The sequence below is a fragment of the Mauremys reevesii genome, linkage group 10 (assembly GCF_016161935.1).
Source record: "Mauremys reevesii isolate NIE-2019 linkage group 10, ASM1616193v1, whole genome shotgun sequence".
NCBI lineage: Eukaryota > Metazoa > Chordata > Testudines > Geoemydidae > Mauremys > Mauremys reevesii.
Window position 1 is genome coordinate 41048097 of NC_052632.1, and position 21539 is coordinate 41069635.

General features: G+C 43.9%; 1 protein-coding gene across 3 annotated transcripts in view; it reads left to right on the top strand.

The window, feature by feature from the left end:
- CSNK1G1 (casein kinase 1 gamma 1) overlaps window positions 1-21539 on the top strand; it is a 302780-nt gene that overhangs the window by 235409 nt on the left and 45832 nt on the right. For all 3 annotated transcript variants that reach the window (XM_039491467.1, XM_039491465.1, XM_039491466.1), the window contains exons 6-7: window positions 2987-3221; window positions 6646-6731. In XM_039491467.1, the coding sequence (XP_039347401.1) occupies window positions 2987-3221; window positions 6646-6731 (321 nt within the window). The remainder of the gene's footprint in view (window positions 1-2986; window positions 3222-6645; window positions 6732-21539) is intronic.

A 21539-nucleotide genomic window follows, 5' to 3' on the forward strand; every position in this document is an offset into this window, starting at 1 on the left:
AAGAGATGAGAAGAGTGTCCATTTAATGCCTCTTGGCATGTCTTCTGTTATATGCCAAATTACCCAGTCGATGGCAATGTTGAAGAGGATTGTAGACATTATACACCCCGACGTACTGTTTTGACTTCAAAACTGAGCTCACTGTGATCAACACTGCCTGTAAAATTGAAATAGAAGCTTTTGATGACATTGATTATATGGAAAGGAATTCCATATGCCTGCAGAATGCGCCATAGGCTGGTCCTGTGAATGCTATCAATTAGGCAGGCCAAAATTTTTATTTATTTATTTATTTATTTATTTATTTTTTGGAAAGTAACTAGCAAAAGACTCTCAAACTAACAGCAAAAATTTAAGTACATCAGATTCAGGAAGTATAATTAGGTTAAAAAAATGTTTTTATGCAGGATAAGTCCATCAGTGACTATTAGCCAACATGATCAGGGATGCAACTCCATGCTTTGGGTGTTCCTAAGCCTCTGACTGCCAGATGCGGGGACTGAACAACTGGGGATGGATCAGTCAATAATTGCCCTGTTCAGTTCATTCCCTCTGAAGCACCTGGCATTGGCCACTGTTGGAGGACAGTGTATTGGCCTATATGGACCATTGGTCTGATTCAGTATGGCCGTTCTTATGGTTTTATGTTCCTAAGTATTAATGCAATTTTACAAGGCACTGGTAAGACCTCCTCTGGCATACTGTGTACAATTCTGGTCATCCATGTTCAAAAGAGATGAATTTCTAGTGGAAGAGGTGCAGAGAAGAGCTACTGGGATGATCAGGGGAATGGAGTGACTAGGAGACTTAAAGAGCTTGACTTGTTTAGTCTTGCAAAACAAAGGCTGAGAGGATAAGATTGCTCTCTAAAAATATATTGGGGGTAAAGATCAGGGAGGATGTAGCACTATTAAAGTTCTTTACAACTGGCCATGAACGAATTTAGGCTGAGATATGCACGGTGGCTTGCAGGATGCTGGTGCAGTCTGTGCCAAGTATGGCATATAGTTTGTAAAAGCGGCGGGTCTGCAGCTTGGCACCAGACAGGTTGTTGGCTTCCATGGCCTTGTGATGTGCCTGGTGCAGTTCCTTTGTTTTCATGCAGCAGCGTGGCTGATCCCTGGCCTACCCTTTGCCTATATCCCCTGTGCAATCTGTTCCTGGATGTCCATGTTTCTTTGGCTGGTCTGTAGCTGTGCTTGCACAGCCTCTTCTCCCACAGGCCCAGGAGATCAAATACCTCCTGTCTACACCAGGCAGTGTATAGTGTGTGGAGCTGGCCTGGTCAGTTCTGAAGTTGCACACCACAAGGAAGATCTGCTAGGTGTGCTTGCCACGCTGGGCATCAGGAAAAGGCCTTTCAAAAATATGTTCATGGGGCTTTAAAAGGTGGTGGCTCACACATCAACACTCAGACTGTGTTGACCTCAATAGACTGACCATGCCTCCACGCCACTTAGGGAGGTAGTTTTACTGTATTGCTGTATCAGGGCACTTATGTCGACTGGAGACACATGCTGAAACAGGTCAACACAAGGCAACTTAGGTCAACCTACGTTTGTAGTGTAGACCATGCTGAGAGCAGTTGCACTGCAAAATGCTCAAGCTGCACAGAGTACCTGCATCCCCACTGCATCACTAGCTCAAGCATCAGCAGCACTCAGGCTCAAACCCACACTCCTCTAATGGGCTAGCTCGCTTGAGTTTTAAACACATTTACTCAAGCTTGAGACTTGTATGTGGATGGGAGTTGGGTTGTGGGCAACATCAGAGTTTTATGCCTCAAGCTAACTCTGCAGTGAAGACAAGCCCTCAGGAAAAACAGTTGCTTATGGCAGCATTGGAAATGTTGGGCCATATATGGAATGTGGAAGTGTAAAGGGTGTTAAACCTTTTTCAGGCGTAGTGCCAGCACAAGAGTAGGGTTGGGCAGTAATAACCTTTTAACTGATTGATTGTCTGAAAGTTTTCTTGCTATTTCTAATTATTGACAGCTGACATGACTAAGTCATTATTATTCTTAGTAAAAAGAACAGGAGTACTTGTGGCACCTTAGAGACTAACAAATTTATTTGAGCATAAGCTTTCGTGGGCTACAGCCCACTTCATTGGATGCATAGACTGGAACATACAGCAAGAAGATATTTATACATACAGAGAACATGAAAAGATGGAAGTAGCCATACCAACTGTAAGAGGCCAATCAAATGAGATGAGCTATCATCAGCAGGAGGAAAAAAAACAAACTTTTGAAATGATAATCAAGATGACCCATAGAAGGTGTGAGGATACTTAACATGGGAAAATAGATTCAATTAGTGTAATGGCCCAACCATTCCCAGTCTCTCTTCAAACCTAAGTTAATTGTATCTAATTTGCATATTAATTCAAGTTCTGAAACCTATTATTCTTAGTGTTGTTACATAGGGGAGATTTTTTCCCCCTTAAGAACTTGGCATGGTCTGAGGCAGCATATGGGATGAGGGAGGAGATTGGTGAGAGCAGAAGCAGTAAAGAGAGAGAGTTCTCAATAATCTGGATTTAGAAGTGTTTTTTAAAAATCAGTACAAAAATGTCTGGCTATTTGTTTTAGTCCTGCATGGAATCATTCCAAGAGTCATGCTCTGTTGATTATGTGCATTTAAAAAAATCCTCTCTGATTTTTACATATTTCATTCCTTCATATAAAATAGATGGAGTATAATGTTGTGTTTAGAGCAGGGGTCTGGGAGTCAAGAATTCTGGGTACTGTTCTCAGCTCTGTATATGACTCTCTGACCTAGGGCAAGTCATGTAATCTCTGCTTCGGTTTCCCTATTTATAAAATTCCATTTCTTATGGTGTATTATGAGTTTTAATGTTTGCAAAACACTTTGAGATCACTGGATGTGAATGGCTCTGTTAATACAAAGTATTAATAGGCCATTAGCAGCAAAGTGTGATTAGTGTACTGGATATGAATAACGTTTTTCTCATACTTTTGCAGATATCTCGAATGGAATATGTGCATTCAAAGAACCTCATTTACCGAGATGTCAAGCCAGAGAATTTCCTTATTGGCCGGCAAGGCAATAAGAGAGAACACATCATTCACATCATCGACTTTGGATTGGCCAAGGAGTACATTGATCCTGAAACCAAAAAACACATACCTTACAGGGAACACAAGAGCCTAACTGGAACAGCGAGATATATGTCCATCAATACACATCTTGGCAAAGGTCTGTTCACTTTATGCTAACTTACTATGCTTTGTACTCTCTTTAGTAAGAGCATTCCATTCTCCTTTAGAGCTCCAACTATAGATTGGCCCGTGGTGTTCCAGTATCAGTCAAGCCATCTCTAAACTATGAAATATTATATGCATTTATCATGATGGTGTCTTCTTTTAAAACTAGGCAATGAAAAATGCAGGATAATATACAGAAGGGAACAGTTCTGCATTGGTGGAAGGGGAGGTTTGAGTAATTATTTTATATAAACATTTAGAGCAGCAGTTCTCTTCTGCTGCACAGTTCTGTGTATTCAGTTGCCCAGAGCCTTCCATTTTCAGTGGTTGCTGAATCAGTCTGTCACTTTGTGTACTGTTGATAGAAGGGAACAACTGAGTTTTCTTAATTTTCCTAGGTTTCAGAGTAGCAGCCATGTTAGTCTGTATCCGCAAAAAGAACAGAAGTACTTGTGGCACCTGAGAGACTAACAAATTTATTGGAGCTTAAGCTTTCGTGAGCTACAGCCCACTTCATCAGATGCATCTTCTTACTATATGGTCCATTCTATGCATCTGATGAAGTGGGCTGTAGCCCATGAAAGCTTATGCTCCAATAAATTTGTTAGTCTCTCAGGTGCCACAAGTACTCCTGTTAATTTTCCTAAATATTTTACATTTCCTCGACCTCATTTTACAGTGTCTCGTTCTCTCCGCCCCCTGCTTCAGCCTTCCATAATAAAGGAGGGTTGTCCCTTCAGCCACAGAAACAAGTAACAGAGTAGCAGCCGTGTTAGTCTGTATCCGCAAAAAAAACAGGAGTACTTTAGTCTTTAAGGTGCCACAAGTACTCCTGTTTTTTTTTCAGAAACAAGTAAGAATCTTGCTCTAAACACTTGCCAGTCTCAGAGAAAGTTGGAGCAGCTGGCAGCTTGTTGGTACTGTTAGATTATCTGGCCCATCGCATGCCTCCTCCAAATAGCAGCTAAAGTAGGAGAACGCCTCGCTCTGGTTTCCACTACATTTAACAAAGCATCACTTGGCTTTGCCTGATTTTAATATCTTAGGAAAAAGAAACTTACCTTGCCCTAGTGACTAAAATGTTGCTGTTCTAAACTTGAAAATAATTGCTTTTGAAGTTCCAAATCAACTCCATTTTACTAAATATTTATGTTCACTTAAATGTCTAGGATAATGGAATAGTTTGCTAGCGGCCTCTGTACGTCCCCATTTATGAGATCAAGGCAAATACACTCCTTCTGGAAGCTTCTGGAGAGTGGTGTCTGTTTGGGCCAATCCCTCCTCACTCTCCTATTTTATAGCCTCAGAAATGTACACAAGGCGGTATAGGGAGTGTGAATAGTCCCAATGGATGCTGCTCATTAGAAAAGTTAGAAAGCTGATGGTACAGATTCCTTGATCCTACAGTTGGGAATGTGCAGAGGTTGTTCTCAAACTCCACTAACTGGTGAATAACCTTGATTTTTATTGTTGATGAACACAGACTTGTAAGTATACAGGATGTGAAAGGAAATGTTTTTAAAAGTTTGGTTGATTCACTCTTGCCTTCAAAACTATTTTTGCACCAAGTCACTCAAGTCCCAAAAGGAGAATAGTACTTGTTTTTATGTTTAAGTTATTAATTATCTCATGGATTTATTTTCATTGGAGCTTTTGTAGCTTACTTTAAAGGCCTTGCTTCTGAAAAGTATAGTTGTTTCTAAGATGTTTTTAATTTTGGGACGGTGGTGTTGGGCTCTTATTGTCTTACGTGGAGAGTTATGCCACCTAGTGTAGACAACACGTTAAAACATCGTACAGTGCATATATCATCATAACTACTTAAGAGGAGCTTCTTGTTACAGGAAGATGTAACAACAATTGAGACTCTTGTAATAGGCTGGAGGCATTGCAGGAAGCCACAGTATGAGTGCTAGTGAATTTGACCCAGATGAAGTTTCCTCCTGCATAAAGGTGGGGAGAGTGTATAATCAAAGTCCTCTCTAGATCAGTGTTGCTAATTTCTGGGTAATGATTTAATGCTGAGCATTGTTATTCTAATCAAACTGACTATGGCGTTTTTCCAGTCCTTTTCCAGTGTCAAAGATCCTGACTTTCTTGCTGATAACTATCCATATTGTAATTATTTTCCCCATTGAATTAAGAGTTGTATCCTTCCTATTTACAGCTATATCAGTGACATGCAGTAGTTGCCTTTTTAGCCTCTCCTCTTTACATACTATTTTGAGAGCTATATTTGCTATGTAGTTTCCAAGACAAGTCATGCTGTGCAAAGAACTGCTTGCTCCTCTTCATGCAAATTACACGGCACAGGGACAGCTCTTTAAGCATATTGTGTTTCTACATGTGGGTTGGATGACTGGATTTGCTCCACATTCCTGGCTCTGAATGTGTGAGCTGCCTGCAGGTGGAAGTAATGGCAGGCTGGTCTGTAACCTAGCTTAACTTCAGTCTTTTAATTCCTGGGGAAAGCAGATTGTTTAAGATGCAGTTTATGGATCAGAGTTTAGAAGTTTTTCTAAAACATAATAAACTAGAAATCAAACATTGAAGCTGGGGTCTCCTAGCTTTAGTTAGTTTTTAAAAATACCTACATAGTGTTTATCCTCATTCGCTGGCCTGAAGCTTGACTCTGCTGGACAGCAGCCTGTTCACAAAGAATGGCTTTGAAAACTTGAAATCAAGAATTTTAGCTCATGTTGAACTATACAAGGAAAAAGCCCCATTTGTATCTGAACTAATAAATGAAATGCTTAGGATTGGTGTCCTCTATTGCATCGGTTCTCAAACTTTTTCATAATGTAGGCCCGCATTTTAGTGGATTCACTTATGGACACCTCCCCTCCCACCTGTGATCATATGGACCATCTTCTTTCCCATTCACAATCACATAACATCTTTGTGGCAACCACTGCAAACACTTGTAAGGAAAAGAAACAGGGAAATATTTATTTTTAATTGCTGTGATGTAATGAGCTACAAAAACAGTTGGAAAAGAGCCAGCAACATGTGACCTATCCAGTCGCTACAAGATGGTCATCAAATGCTTCAGACAACCATCATTCTTGAGACCACAGCTTGGGGACTGCTTTACTCTTGTACTATTGCTACTTTAATCCTCCATTTTGATCTGAGTGACACAAGAATTTTAACATTCTCTATTGTACAGTATGGCCAATTTGTGTAGGCCAATTACCACTAGCTGATTTTGGGGGGGGCATTTATTTGCTTTGGCCAGTTTTAGGTATTCTTATACAAGAGGATGGTCTGAGCTATAATAATTTTTGTGCATATGGAAAGAAAAGTAAATAAACTTTTCATGTAATACATTATTTCAGAAATAAATCTGGTTGCTGAACCAGTTAGTTTTACTTCAGTAGCTGAAGCAATAACATGTGGTCTCTTGTACCTTTCAGAGCAAAGTCGGCGAGATGACTTGGAAGCCCTTGGCCACATGTTCATGTATTTTCTTCGAGGCAGTCTGCCCTGGCAAGGGCTCAAGGTATATGTTAAAATGTATCACTTGGTGAATTTTAGACAGCAAAATCTACTTTCTTGGCCTCGCATTTTTCATTCTTCTTCTCTGCCAGAAGGTGAATCTTTTAGGAAAACTTGAGCAAAATCTCTTCATTTTCTTTGAGATCCAGGAAGTGGATGGGAAGACTCTTCCGGCTGTGTGTGTGTGTGTTTTAAAATTTAAAAAAAAACCAAAAAAAAAACCTAACCACACATGGGCATAGTAAAAATGACCAAAGATTGAAGCTTTGCAAAGCTGTAATTACCTCATTATGAACTAGTGTTTCTGCTCTGTGTGCGTGCGTAAAACCTTTGGAATATGATTTGACAGATGTGACTCTTTGTTTGAAAGCTGCTCATGGAACATGGGCACTAAAAATTAAGCCTACACTTACATGGTTAAGGGCCACATCCTGCGCTACTTTCTCAGACAAACTCCCATTGACTTCAGTTGAAGTTCTTTCTCGATGCAGAGTTTGGTCCTAAGTATGCAATAGTTGCTTCAAGGAACTTAGGGCTTGTCTTCATGTGCTGCAGCAGTACCGGCACAGCTGCGCTACTGTAATGCTTTAGTGAAAACCTACTACACCAATAGGAGAGCTTTTGCCTTCGACATAATTAATCCACCACCCCGAGAGGCAATAACTATATTGACAGGAGAAGCTTTCCCGTCAACATAGCGTTGTCTATGTGGGGGGTTAGTTCGATATAGGTACATTGCTCAGGGATTGATTTTTCATACCCCGAGCAACATAGTTACACTGATACAGGTTTGTAATGTAGATTTGCCTCAGACTCTACTGTTAAAATGATCAGCACTCGTAAGCTGCACCAGTACACTAGTTCCTAAGCAAGGACCTTATTAATATTGTTGACATAGCCTTTAAGTGCTGCAAACTTATTTTTCTTTTATAAACAAAAAAGGCTACTACAACTGAAAGACTCGAGGGGGAAATGTTTCTTCAGGGTGCCCTCTGCATGTTTCTGTTTATTCCTGTTCTTGAGAAACGCCTCTTCAGTTTGACACATTTATGAAGGAAAAGAGGAAGGTGGGCACAGTGTGAATGTGCATAGGACACCCTCAAAGAACCACAGTTACTGTCAAGTGACTTCTCTTCCTCTGTTTTCAGTTTGTTTACTTTGTTAATTTAACAGCATTTTGCATACAGTCACTTTCTCCAATTGTTTGAGAGGTCTTCAGAGAGCAACAGGAGAGAGAGAGACACTTTAAAGGTAGGAAAACATGACCAAAAATTGACAGGGGGACTCAAAGGCAGGTGTGGTATCTGAATCTACTTTTAAAGCTTTTTTTAAAAAGAGATTAGATTTCAAATTTACTGATTACTTTTAAAACACAGTCCTATTCCAAAAAGTCGCTGCATAAAATATCTTACTCCGACCCTTGTATATTCTGATTTAAGTAATAAAAAGAAATACACTATTTTTTATCTTGTTAGCACTGCAGAGCCAATATTACTTTGGGAGAGTGAGCTGGATTCTGTACTGAACAGCACAATTGTTAATTAAATTGCAATTACAGGGGCAAAAATCTATTCTCATTTACACCTTTGAAATCCTGCTGCAGACAGGGTTACTTATGGTAAATGAGGGCCATACTGTAGAAGCTTTTGAGTGGAGATGTGTGAGCCAGAAAGAATTCTTCTTTGAGTGCTTGTTCATGTTGATTCCAATCAGGTGTTTGTGTGCGCATGTTCACGTTGGCCAGAAGATTTTTCCCTTAGCAGCATCTGTTGGGTCAGCCTTGGCACCCCCTGGAGTGGGGCCCTCACGGCGCCTAATATATAGCCCTACCGACCCGCCACCCCTTCAATTCCTTCTTACCACCAGTGATGGTGGCTGGAACTTCCATTGGCTCTTGCTCAGAAAGTTTCTTCTCAATTTCATTGTATACAGTTAGTTCTTAGTGGTGTTTGAGTTAATAGTTTAGTATAGTATTTGTTGAGGGTTCCCCACATACACTCTGGCTCGGGCACCATGGTATGCCATAGTCCCCGGGCTTCAAGAAACTGCGTGGCCTGCACCAAGCACATGCCGAAAAGTGGCCCGTACTTGTTGTGTCTATGGTGCCTGTGGGAGACCCATCAGAAAGATTGTAAGATCTGCCACGAGTTCCGTGTGAGAACACTTAAAGAAAGGGAACAGCGGCTCAAGGTGATCCTCATGGAGGCAGCCCTACGCCCCCACTGCAACCCAGGCTCGAGAGACCCAACCCCAGCTGCGGCATCCTCTACACAGAGCGCCCTGTCGGCAAGTTCAGTGCCGAGGAAGGACTCTTCCAGGGCACTCAGCACTGTCACAGCTCCTCACAGGGCCCATCTGACAGTAGGCACCGCTCCCACTCCCCGGTGCCTCAAAAGAAGAAAAACCCGGATGACCATTCTCCTCTGGCTAAGCCACGAGATATGTTGACCCCAGGCAGGCCACTCCTCAGCATCTCCTTTTGGGGCCAGTTGACTCTGGCCCCATCTTGATCACCAGCACCTACGCAGCAGCTGCAGCTCCCGTCCACACCAGAAGCGTACCAGGCTGCTCAGGACCTCCTCCACCTGACGGCACCGTTCTCACCTGCCAGGGAGGAACCCTCAGTGCTGACAGAGCCATGTCCTCTGGTACACTCTAAAGGGAAGCCAGCTATGATGTCAAGATGCCTTTGCCTTGTCCATGGGCGCCTACACGTTCCTACAGAGAGCCTACCAGCTCCCTGAGCTCTCGACGGTCGAGGCATAGAGGATCGGCTCTTCCGTGGTCTTCAATGTCTGAGACCTCGGAGTCAGTCCGACTCCTATCGTTTGGCTAGGAGCAGAAGTCATAGAGCAAGGTCGGGTAGAGACAGAAAAGAGCATCAGGCGTGGCCTCTGCAGTGGTAGAACCCGCCTCAGTGGCCCTTCTGGACCCCCTGGGCTTTTCACCAGGGCCAGGGAGGAACCCAGGGCCCATGTTCAGCAACATCTTCAGTGGCCTCCACCACTTTCATACTGCCTTCCGCTGCCCGTCTGCCCTCGGCACCTACGGTCCCAACGCCTTTGCTTCCGGCACTGCTCGGCTCCAACTTTGGCACCGGCCTTCATGGCGTCAATGCACCTGTCTCCCACGCCTGCACCATTGTTGATGTCTACCTCAATGCATGCACCTATGGCCCTGGTACCGATGTTGGCACCGGGCCCCCCCGACTCCGGCACCTCCTGTGAGCATGCCAACACAGCTCCTTCTGGTGAGACTGATGCCGACACCTGTTACATTGCCTACATTACCTGTTACATGGCCCCAGCACCGTCATCAGCACCACTTCCTCCAACACTGCCCCGGGAGTCATGTGACCCCCTCCGGTGCAAATGGTAGGGAGCTTCCACTACCGACACATGCTTCCTCCTCCTTGTTGCCGGACGAAGCGTTGGCAGGGATGGCCATAGCTCCTGTGTTAGAGGACAACAGAGTCCCGCAGCAGTTGCTCTGCAGGGCTGCCCAGGGTCTGGGCATCAAGGCTGAAGAGGTGGTAGAGGAGGCGTGTGCCATGGTGGACATCCTAGCACCCTTGGGACCTTCACAGGTAGCCTTGCCTCTCATAAAGACGGTTGTGGACACCACTAAAACCCTGTGGCAGATGCCGGCATCCTTGCCACCCACTGCCAAATGCAATGAGCAGCAGTATTTCGTGCCCTCCAGAGGCTTTGAGTATCTGTACTCACACCCGCTTCCAGATTCACTGGTGGTAGATGCAGCTAACCAGTGGAAGAGACAAGGTTTCCAAGGTCCTTCCCTCACAATGGATACTCTTATAACACCTGTGCAGCAATGGCAAAGTTCGTGGAGTTCGTCCCTTTGGATTCTCGGTCGCAGTTCACCACCTTGGTGGAAGAAGGGAAACTAGTCTCCCGGGCCGCCTTGCAGGAAACTTTAGACACTACAGATGCTGCCACTAGAGTGATGGCAACGGGGGTGGCTATGTGGCAGGGGGCCTGGCTGCAAGTCTCAGGGTTACCCTACGAGGTCCAGCAAACCATTCACTACCTCCCGTTTGAGGGTGAGACTCTGTTTTCAGAGAAGCAGACAAACAACTCCACAGCCTAAAAGACTCCCGAGCCACCCTCAGATCCTTGGGCTTGCATACCCCTGCCACACAGCAGAGACACTTCCACCCGCAACCTCCTCAAAGGTTCCAGCAGCAGAACCGCCAGGACAGTTCTCAGAGGAGGAACCAAAGTGGCAGGAGGAGGCAACACCCTTCCGCTAATCAGGGCTTTGGGTAGCCCAAACCACCCTCTGACCCTAAGCTGGCCTTTTGAAGGTGCTATCGAGGACCGTGTTCCAGACCAGAGACTGGATCTACCCTGCCTTACCTTTTCCTCCCGACTATCCCCTTTCTACCGTGCATGATCCCATATCACATTGGAGCGCTGGGTGCTCCGCACAGTAGAGAGGGGATACTCCATCCAGTTCTGTGCCCTCCTGCCTTCCCCGTCCCTCTTCAGGGACCCTTCTCACAAGCAACTTCTCATTCAGGAGATGCAGTTGCTCCTAGCACTAGGGGCGATGGAGGAGGTTCCACTGGAACACAGGGGCAAGGGTTTCTATTTCCTAATACCAGAGGCCAAAGGCGGCCTCAGGCCTATCCTGGACCTGCGCTACCTCAACAAGTTCATGAGGAAACTCAGGTGCCGCATGGTCTCCCTGGCCTCCATCATCCCTTCACTGGATCCAGCAGACTGGTATGCCGCCCTCGACTTGAAGGATGCATATTTTAACATAACAATCACGCACAAGCACAGAAAGTTCCTCAGGTTTGTGGTAAATGGTTCCATTACCAATTTACTGTCTCCCATTCAGCCTGTCAGCAGCAATTCGAGTATTCACCAAGAGTATGGCAGTCGTCGCTGCCTTTCTGTGGAAACATCAGGTACAGGTATTTCTGTACCTCAATGACTGGCTGATCAAAGGCCGCATCAGGGCTCAGGTGGAAGCTCAGGTGTCATTTATCAGAGCCACCTTCGAGAATCTGGGCCTGCTACTGAACAAAGCCAAATCAACTCTGTCCCCAGTCCAGAGGATAGAGTTCATAAGGGGAATACTGGACTCAACTCAAGCCATAGCATTCCTCCCGCAGGCAAGATTTCAGGCCCTCAACACCATTATCCAGGGACTCATGCAGTTCCCCACCACCACCGTGAGAAACTGCCTGAAGTTTCTCGGGCACATGGCAGCCTGTACATACGTGGTATGACACGCCAGACTCAGGCTTCAGCCACTTCAGTTGTGGCTTGCGTCAGTGTACAGACCTGCCAGGGACAGCTTGGACAAGATCATGACTCTGCCTCGCCCTATCCTTGACTCGCTCTGGTGGTGGACGGACGTTCAGCAGGTGTGCTCAGGAGTTCCCTTCGCTGCCCCACAGCTATCCTTAGTGCTGGTGATGGACGCATCAGATTTGGGACGGGGAGCTCATCTTGGGGACTGCAGGACTTAGGGCCTCTGGTCGCAGACAGATCTTCGTCATCATATCAATGTCAGGGAGCTCAGAGTGGTGCACCTAGCGTGTCAGTCATTCTGCCCTTATCTAACAGGTTGATGTGTATCGGTTGTGACTGACAATACGACTGTGATGTTCTATATCAACAAACAGGGGGGTGCACACTCCTCTCCCCTGTGCCAGGGAGCCCTCGGGCTATGGGACTTTTGTGTAGAACACTCAGTCAATCTAAAGGCGTTGTACCTTCCCGGGATCCAGAACAAGCTGGCAGACCACCTCAGCAGGTCGTTCCACAGCCACAAGTGGTCACTTCACCCGGATGTCGCATGTTCGGTCTTCTAGAGGTGGGGCTGTCCCCTGATCAACCTCTTCGTGACACAACAGGAAGTGTCAGCAGTTCTGCTCCTTCTGGAATCACAGTCTGGGTTCCACAGTGGACTCGTTCCTCCTCCATTGCAGAGGAGCTTTTCTAGATGCCTTCTTCCCATACCACTCGTACACAAGGTCCTGCTCAAGATCCGCAGAGACCAGGCTCGGGTCATTCTCATAGCACCAGCCTGACCCTGACAGCATTGGTACACGTCTCTCCTAGACATGTCCGTGGGAGCCCCGATTACCCTGCCGCTCTTCCTGGACCTTCTCACTCAGGATCACGGGTGTCTCCAATGCCCAAACCTGCAATCGTTCCATCTCACAGCATGGAGGCTCCATGGCTGAATCAGTTTGAGCTTTCTTGTTCAGAACAAGTCAGACAGGTCTTTCTCAGCAGTAGGAAACCCTCTACTAGGGCCATGTAACTGGCCAAGTGGAAGAGATTTTCAGTCTGGTCAGCACAGCGCAACTTGCCCCCCATGCTAGCCTCAGTGCCCCACATTTTGGATTATCTTCGCCACTTGAAGCAGGAGGGTCTCTCCTTGTCTTCTATAAGAGTGCGCCTGGCTGCCATCTTGGCTTTCCATCTTGGGGTACAGGGTCCTTCAATTTTTGCTAACCCTCTGGTCAGCCACTTCCTGAAGGACCTCGACAGGTTGTACCCACACGTCTGCCAACCGGTTCCTGCTTGGGATCTCAACTTGGTCCTCTCTAGGCTCATGGGGCATCCCTTTGAGCCTTTAGCAACATGTTCCCTGCTCTACCTTTCTTACAAGGTCGCGTTCCTGGTGGCGATAACTTCAGCCCGGAGGGTGTCTGAGCTCAGGGCTCTAACATCGAAGCTGCCGTACACCGTATTTTTAAGGACAAAGTTCAGCTCAGACCCCATCTGGCCTTCCTCCTGAAGGTTGTGTCGCAGTTCCACATCAACCAGGACATTTTCCTCCCAGTTTTCTACCCTAAACCTCATTCGAGTAGCAGGGAGAAGAGGCTCATAATCTAGACATCCTCAGAACATTGGCCTTTAACATTGAGAGGATGAAATTGTTCAGGAAGTTTGGTACAGCTCTTTGTCGCAGTAGCGGACAGGATGAAGAGACAGCCGATTTCAACCCAGCGCATTTCATCATGGATTGTGGCCTACATTACTGAGTGCTACAATCTAGCAGGGATTCCAGCGCCCCCGATTAATGGCGCACTCTACAAGGGTGCAAGCTTCATCAACAGCGTTCCTGGCTCAAGTCCCCACCCAGGAAATCTGCAGAGCAGCAACGTGGTCATCAATACACACTTTGGCTGCACACTATGCGATTACTAGGCAGGCTAGAGACAATGTGTCCTTTGGTAGAGCAGTACTCCAATCAGTGGACAGCTCCAACCCCACCTCCTAGATTTGGCTTGGGAGTCACCCAATTGGAATTGACATGAACAAGCACTCGAAGAAAAAACGGTTACTCACCTTTCTTAACTGTGGTTCAAGATGTGTTGTTCATGTCCATTCCAATACTCACCCTCCTACCCCTCTGTCAGAGTAGTTGACAAGAAGGAACTGAAGGGGTGGCAGGCGCCCTGAGGGCGCGACTCCAGGAGGCTCCCATGCCAACCACACGGATGCTGCAAAGGGAAAAAACTTCCGGCCAACGTGCACGTGCACACACCTGATTGGAATGGACATGAACAACACATCTCGAAGAACAACAGTTACGAAAGGTGAGTAACCGTTTTTTCTTTGCACTTAGGTTCTAGTTTGAATTTGCAGTGCTAGCAATTAGGAAATTCTCTTGTAAACTGAGAATTTGATGACTATTTGTGTAGCAAATCCACTGAGACACAAAAATGGAACACACAATGGAATTTCTACAGCACATGTCTAGTAGCACAGATGTTCTCCACATTTTTCTTTCTGAACCCCCCACATGTTAAACTCCGCAGGTCACCTGTGCCACAACAACTGTTTTTCTGCATATAAAAGCCAGGGCCAACATTAGGGGGTAGCAAGCAGGGCAGTTGCCTGAGGCTTTGTGCCACAGGGGGCCCTGCAAAACTAAGTTGCTCAGGCTTTGACTTCAGCCTATGTGGGGTGGCAGGGTTCTGGGGCAGCTGGGGCTTCAGCCCCTGTGGGGCCGTGTAGTTCCAGGGCAGCTGAGACTTAAGCCCCCTGGGATGACAGGACTCAGGTTGAGAACTGCTACAATAGCAAAGTTAACTCAGCTGCATCATACTTCTATACCGGGGTAGGCAACCTATGGCACCCGTGCCGAAGGCGGCACGCGAACTGATTTTCAGTGGCACTCACACTGCCCTGGTCCTGGCCACCAGTCAGGGGGCTCTGCATTTTAATTTCATTTTAAATGAAGCTTCTTAAACATTTTAAAAACCTTATTTACTTTACATACAACAATAGTTTAGTTATATATTATAGACTTATAGAAAGACCTTCTAAAAAAGTTAAAATGTATTACTGGCATGTGAAACCTTAAATTAGAGTGAATAAATGAAGACTCGCCACACCACTTCTGAAAGGTTGCCGATCCCTGTTGTATACTATTGTGTTCTTCTTTTCCTTAAATATGTAATAAAAAGTAATAATGTTATGTTGGAAGGGGTTAATGGCTGCCATCAATCATGGACCTGACTAAAGTCAATGGGTATAATAAGAACCCTTCAATCAGTCTAAAAGAAGAAGCAACTAAATGCCTCTTTGTGTAGTGATAGCTGAAACAAATGAAGCTACCACCCAAGGCACTGGCCAGCATGTCAGGACAAGAGCAGAAGCTAAGCCATGTTGCCTATAGGGTGTCCCTGGGGACTGTTTGCAAATACAGGGGCTTTGGGATTGATTTGTTGCAACAGTGTGTGTCGGACACAGAAAACTAGTAAACACCAGGAGAAACCATGAGCATGGCCCTGAGAGGGAACAGAAACAGAGCTCCTTGGGTAACAGGACTAGCTGAAAGTGCAGGCTTGGGGATTATGGACAAGGAAATTCTGTTTGTTCCTACTTCGTTCAGAAAAACAGGACTTTGGTTACATTCTTCGTAAACATGATTTCCTCAGAGAAATAGCTGATTCATATAATCAATGTCTCTTCCTAACTGAAACAACCTGGCAAGACTCTGAATATTGGCTAACTGCCAATATTGGACCAAGAGAGCACACTATCTTAAGTGACTCATTTGAGCAAGAATACCAATAAGTACTTATGAGGCTATCAGAAAATGAAGTTTTTAATTGCCAGACTTTCTGTGGTCTTAATCATGAATCAATAATATTTTGTTAGAATTTTTACATTTTAATTCTTAAATTAAAAGGGAAAAATTTAGTGCTCTTTTAGGATGTAATTTAAAGAGCCTCAAATGTTTTCTTGTCTGAGAAATATCAGGAATATCACTTCTCAACTTCCCTACTTCTGCTGGGGACTCAATGGAAGACGGAATAGAGGTTTGTGGGAAAGACTACTGAGATTAAACTTGAGCTACTGCTTTCCCAGCCATTTGGGGATGCTTAGTTAAACTCTTTGGGTTAAAATTTGTTAAAACCTGTAACACAAACTCAGGTACTCAGCTAAGGTATTTTTCATAGTCATAGATTCTAAGGCTAGAAGGGGGTCCACTATAATCATCTAGTGTGACTTCCTGTATAACAGGCCATAGAACTCCCCAAAATAATTCCTAGAGCAGATCTTTTCAAAAAACATCTAGTCTTGATTTAAACATTGTCAGTGATGGAAAATTCACAATGACCCTTGATAAGTTGTTCCAATGGCTTATTACTTTCACTGTTAAAAAAAAGATTATATGCCTTATTTCATTCTGAATTTGTCTAGCCTCAGCTTCCAGCTATTGGCTCATGGATATACCCATCTCTTCTAGATTGAATAGCCTATTATTAAATATCTGTTCCCCATAGAGGTACTTACAGACTGTAATTAAATCACCCCATAACCTTCTCTTAGTTAAGATAACTAGATTGAGCTCCATGAGTCTATCATTCTAAAGCATGTTTTGTAATCCTGTAATCCTCTCCTCTGCATCCTCTCCCATTTATCAATATCCTTCTTGAACTGTAGACAACAGAAATGGACACAGTATTTCAGCAGGTCCTTTAAAACTCTTGGATGCAACTTATTTGGCCCCACTGATTTAAAAATGTCTAATTTTAGTAGTTGCTGTTTAACATCATCCTGAGAGACTAGTATAATAGAAAAAGTTATTTGCTATGACTACATTATCCTTTTTTTTTTAATACAGAACTATTTATTGAACACTTCTGCCTTGTCTGCATTATTGATAATTCTACCATTTCTATGTAGTAATGGACAAATACCATGGTTAGAATTCTTTTTGTTCCTAATATACTTTTAAAACTCTCATTGCCCTTAAATCTGCTGGCCATACATTTCTTCTATGGTCCCTTTGCTTCCCTTATCAATTTTCTATCATTCCTACCTTCTGATTTATATTCGTAACTATCACCTTCCACTTTCTTGTATTTGTTATATATAGTGTTTTTTAATTGATGGGATCAGTATGAGAGAGAACCTGATTAGGATAAAATAGAAACCCTGATTACATTTGATAAAAATATTATATAGTTCTGATTAAATGTTCTCTCTCTTCTAATGGAGGGTTGGAAAGTCTGTAGCTCAAGTTTCAGTCTGTTGTGATCTCCCTGTCCCACTCTGGTTTTCCAGTAGGACCTCCATGAAGAGAGGTAAAGCCCTATTCGTGAATGTGTTTTTAAAACACACACACACACACACACACACACACACACACACACACACACACACACACACACACACACACACCTTTTAGATACTCTATAAATCATAATGAAGGAATAAAAATATCAAGAATGTTTCTCTTTGCACTTCTCCTATACTTGTCATTTAAAGTGTTTCTTTGGCCTTTGGTTCCTTGCCCCTCGACTTTGTGGCAATTACTTTTACAATGTTTTGTTCATGAATTCTGATAGGTATATTTGTTTCCACATATTAGTCTCTCTTCCTCCTTCCCTTTTATGATGTATCTAACTTTTGTCATTGGACTCTGTGTTCATTAAATCACTATGTATAATGATACTTTTTTTTCCGCCTCACTCAGAATGTTTAAAACCAGACAGACTTTAAAGTAGGTTAGTTTGCTTAGGCTCCCAATTACATGGTTTGTTGTATGTTCAGCTTACTTACTAAATGCAAATGTTTTAACAGACACACTTAGTATTTGAGTCTCCAAGTGCAGATCGATGTGGGAAAAATCATTTAGACACAGTAAATTGCTCAGGCACCTTCCAATCCTGCAGATGCCCTTCCCTTAGAGTGGGAATGCATGTTGGGCTGTCGCAGTTGAACTGAAAGGAATTGACAGTTACATGCCAATTTTAATGTTATGTATGATCATAGATGCCTGCTGCTTTGGGTGAGGAATCTAAATGTTTTGGAAAATGTTGATCACTCTACAGTGCCACAAGTCAATATCTGTATGGTTGAAGAATGGCACTTTTTGAAAGATCTATGATCTGATCCATTATTTGAACATTTCAGTGGTTTAAGATCAATGATGAGTGGATGGACTTATTAGGCTGAGGAAGCAATTATTTCCACAGTCGTCACCTTGACATCTGCCTCCAGATGTTGTATCCTCCTTGAAGCACGTTGTTTTGGGTTACAAGTTCTTAAAACATCACATAGCTTCACCCCAGCCTAATCAATTACAAGCTATTACACTGTGGCCGCTTACTGCCTTCCAAGCACTACATCATGGCCAGAGTTGCCTCTGTAGCCATCCTGCCTCTGTTTCCCCTTCATTTGCGCCCCTCCCCACATGAACTCACGGTCTCCAATGACCTTTTAAGCTCAAGCCTTTAATTCACTCATCACCAGTTCTCCTCAGGTTAGGAACAGAGTCTGTCAAAAGCAGATCTCAAAAGTCCCAAAAACACAGTTTTTCAGCTCATCTTCCCTTCTTTAACTCTCACTCACAGTTTTTATCTGGCCAGGGCTCTGCAGGAGCCACACTTGCTCCTTTTAGCTGCTCCTTCCACCAGTCCCAGTTCCACACAGTCTTCTGTTTCCTGAGCTTCCCCAGCTTTCTGTCAGGCTTCCCTTCCTACCTCTGGTAGTCTAAGCTACTCTCTCAGCCACATCCTCCCTGGAGCTTTCTGCTGCCTTTTTATATTGGAATCACCTGATTTCTCTCAGGTGGGGTTCATCTTGTAATCAGGACTGGCTTAGCTCCAGGGTCTCCAGCCCACAGGCAAACCACCCTGTTACATACACCAATCACTTCTCTGGGAGGAGACTTGCTATAACATGCTATGGCCTTGCCCCTTGTGTACACATGAGTTATTTCAGAATAACATAGGGTATGGTTTTAAAGTGGAAGAGCTATTATAGAAAACGTGTGTGTGGATGCCCTTATTTCTAAATGAGTGCCTTTTTCCTGAATTAGCTTAATGCACTACCAAAGTTTGTAGACAGGCTCTGAGAGAATGTAAAGACTTCCTCAAATTAAAGAGTTGATCTCTCCAAGGAAGTGGGGAGGAGTGTGTCTCTACCCGGTGTGGTCTGCCTCATATATTCCCTTACCTGCAGGCCACACACACATTCTTTGACTTGGTCTAAAATCATGCCGGACAGATTATTGTATTTTCACACTTCCAGAATTCTCCCACCATAGAGCTTTGTTCTCCCCCTTCCAAACTAAAACGTTGAGGAGAATCCTTTGTAGTGCTTACACTGATACTTCTAACATGTTTCATTCATAAAAGGAATATTTTAAATAACTCTTGAGAAACTGGAAACTGGACTCTCTGGAACGAGGTACTGAAATGCAGACTGAGCAGCTTTGTTCTTGTGGTAGTGATTGAAGTGGAGTTCACTGCTTCAGGATGAACACACTCAGAAAATCATAACTGAGTGTGTTACTTCATATTCTTTCCTGGTAACCAGCTATATAGTTAATGTAGTCTAGACAGTAGACACGTGTGTAGTGAGGGACAGTTAATCACATAATAAATCAAATGTAGCCAGGTTTTGGCAGAAGTAAAAATCTGATGCTAACCAATGTGCCAAAGTCAGGCTGGGGAGCTGCAAGAGAGTGGTGAAAGCCAGATACATTAGCCCCAGAATGATAAACGCCCTTTTTCAGGGGTGCCATTTGGGGGGGGGGACTGGCGGGCTCCCTTTCCCCCCCCCCTTCTGCCCCCCCCCAGTTTCATACCAGAGGTCTGCTCTCAGCGCATGTACTATCCCCAGAGGAAGCTCTTAACTGCAACACAGCTTCTGCTCTTGGGGTAGGGAGTTTGTTTATAACCAGAGTCAGGGTGATTAAGATAACAAAAGGCTTGTCATTAAATTAAATTTAATTTAATTAAGGATTGTTAGATGATCCCAAAAGCATTGCCAGGCACTCCAGTTAAAAGATAGGAAACAAAGGGTAGGAATAAATGGTTAGTTTTCAGACTAGAGAGAGGTAAATGGGGATAAACATTGAGCTGGCAAAATTTGCAGATGATATAAAATTACTCAAGATAGTTAAGTCCACAGCTGACTGCAAAGAGTTAAAAAGGGATTGCACAAAGCTGGGTGATTGGGCAACAAAATGGCAGATGAAATTCAATGTTGATAAATGCAAAGTAATGTACATGGCAAAATATAATCCCAACTATACAATCAAAATGATGGTGTCTAAATTAGCTAAAACAATGAGGAGTCCTTGGGGCACTTTAGAGACTAACAAATTTGTTAGTCTCTAAGGTGCCACAAGGACTCTTCGTTGTTTTTGCTGATACAGACTAACACGGCTACCACTCTGAAACCTCTAAATTAGCTGTTACCTGTCAAGAAAGAGATCTTGAAGTCATTGTGGATAGTTCTCTGAAAACATCTGCTCAATGTGCAGTGTCAAACAAAAAAAGTGGACAGTATTGGGAATCATTAAGAAAGGGATAGATAATAAGATAGAAAATATCATATAGGGGGAGGTTTAGGTTGGATATTAGGAAAAACTTTTTCACTAGTAGAGTGGTGAAGAACTGAAATGGGTTACCTAGGGAGGTGGTGGAATCTCCTTCCTTAGAGGTTTTTAAGGTCAGGCTTGACAAAGCCCTGGCTGGGATGATTTAGTTGGGTTTGGTCCTGCTTTGAGCAGGGGGTTGGACTAGATGACCTCCTGAGGTCCCTTCCAACCCTGAGATTCTATGATTCTATGATATTGCCTCTATATAAATCCATGGTATGCCCACATCTTGAATACTGCGTGCAGATTTGGACACCCATCTCAAAAAATATATATTGGAATTGGAAAAGGTACAGAAAAGGGCAACAAGAATTATTAGGAGATATTAAAGAGACTAGAACTTTTCAGCTTGGAAAAGAGATGACTAAGGGGGGGATATGATAGAGGTCTAGAAAATCATGAAAAACTGAATAAGGAAATATTATTTACTTCTTCACATAACCCAAGAACTAAGGGTCACACAATGAAATTAATAGGGAGCAGATTTAAAACAAAAGAAAGTACTTCACAGCATTTCTGTGGAACTCTTCGCCAGGGGATGTTGTGAAGGCCAAAATTATAACAGGGTTCCAATAAGAACTAGATACGTTCATGGAGGATAGGTCCATCAATGGCTATTAGCCAGGATGGGCAGGGATGCAACACCATGTTCTGCATGTCCCTACCCTCTGTTTGCCAGAAGCTGGGAGTGCGCAACGGGATGAATCATTTGATTACCTGTTCTGTTCATTCCCTCTGAAGCGCCTGGCATTGGCCATTGTTGGAAGACAGGATACTGGTCTAGATGGATGTATCTGCCCCCTGCTGTAACCCACTAGACCCCACTCCTCTCCCAGAGCTGAGATAGAACCCAGGAGTTCTGACGGGGTGTCTCTCTCTGCAGAGTTAATAACAAAGTAAGAATATACATTTTAAA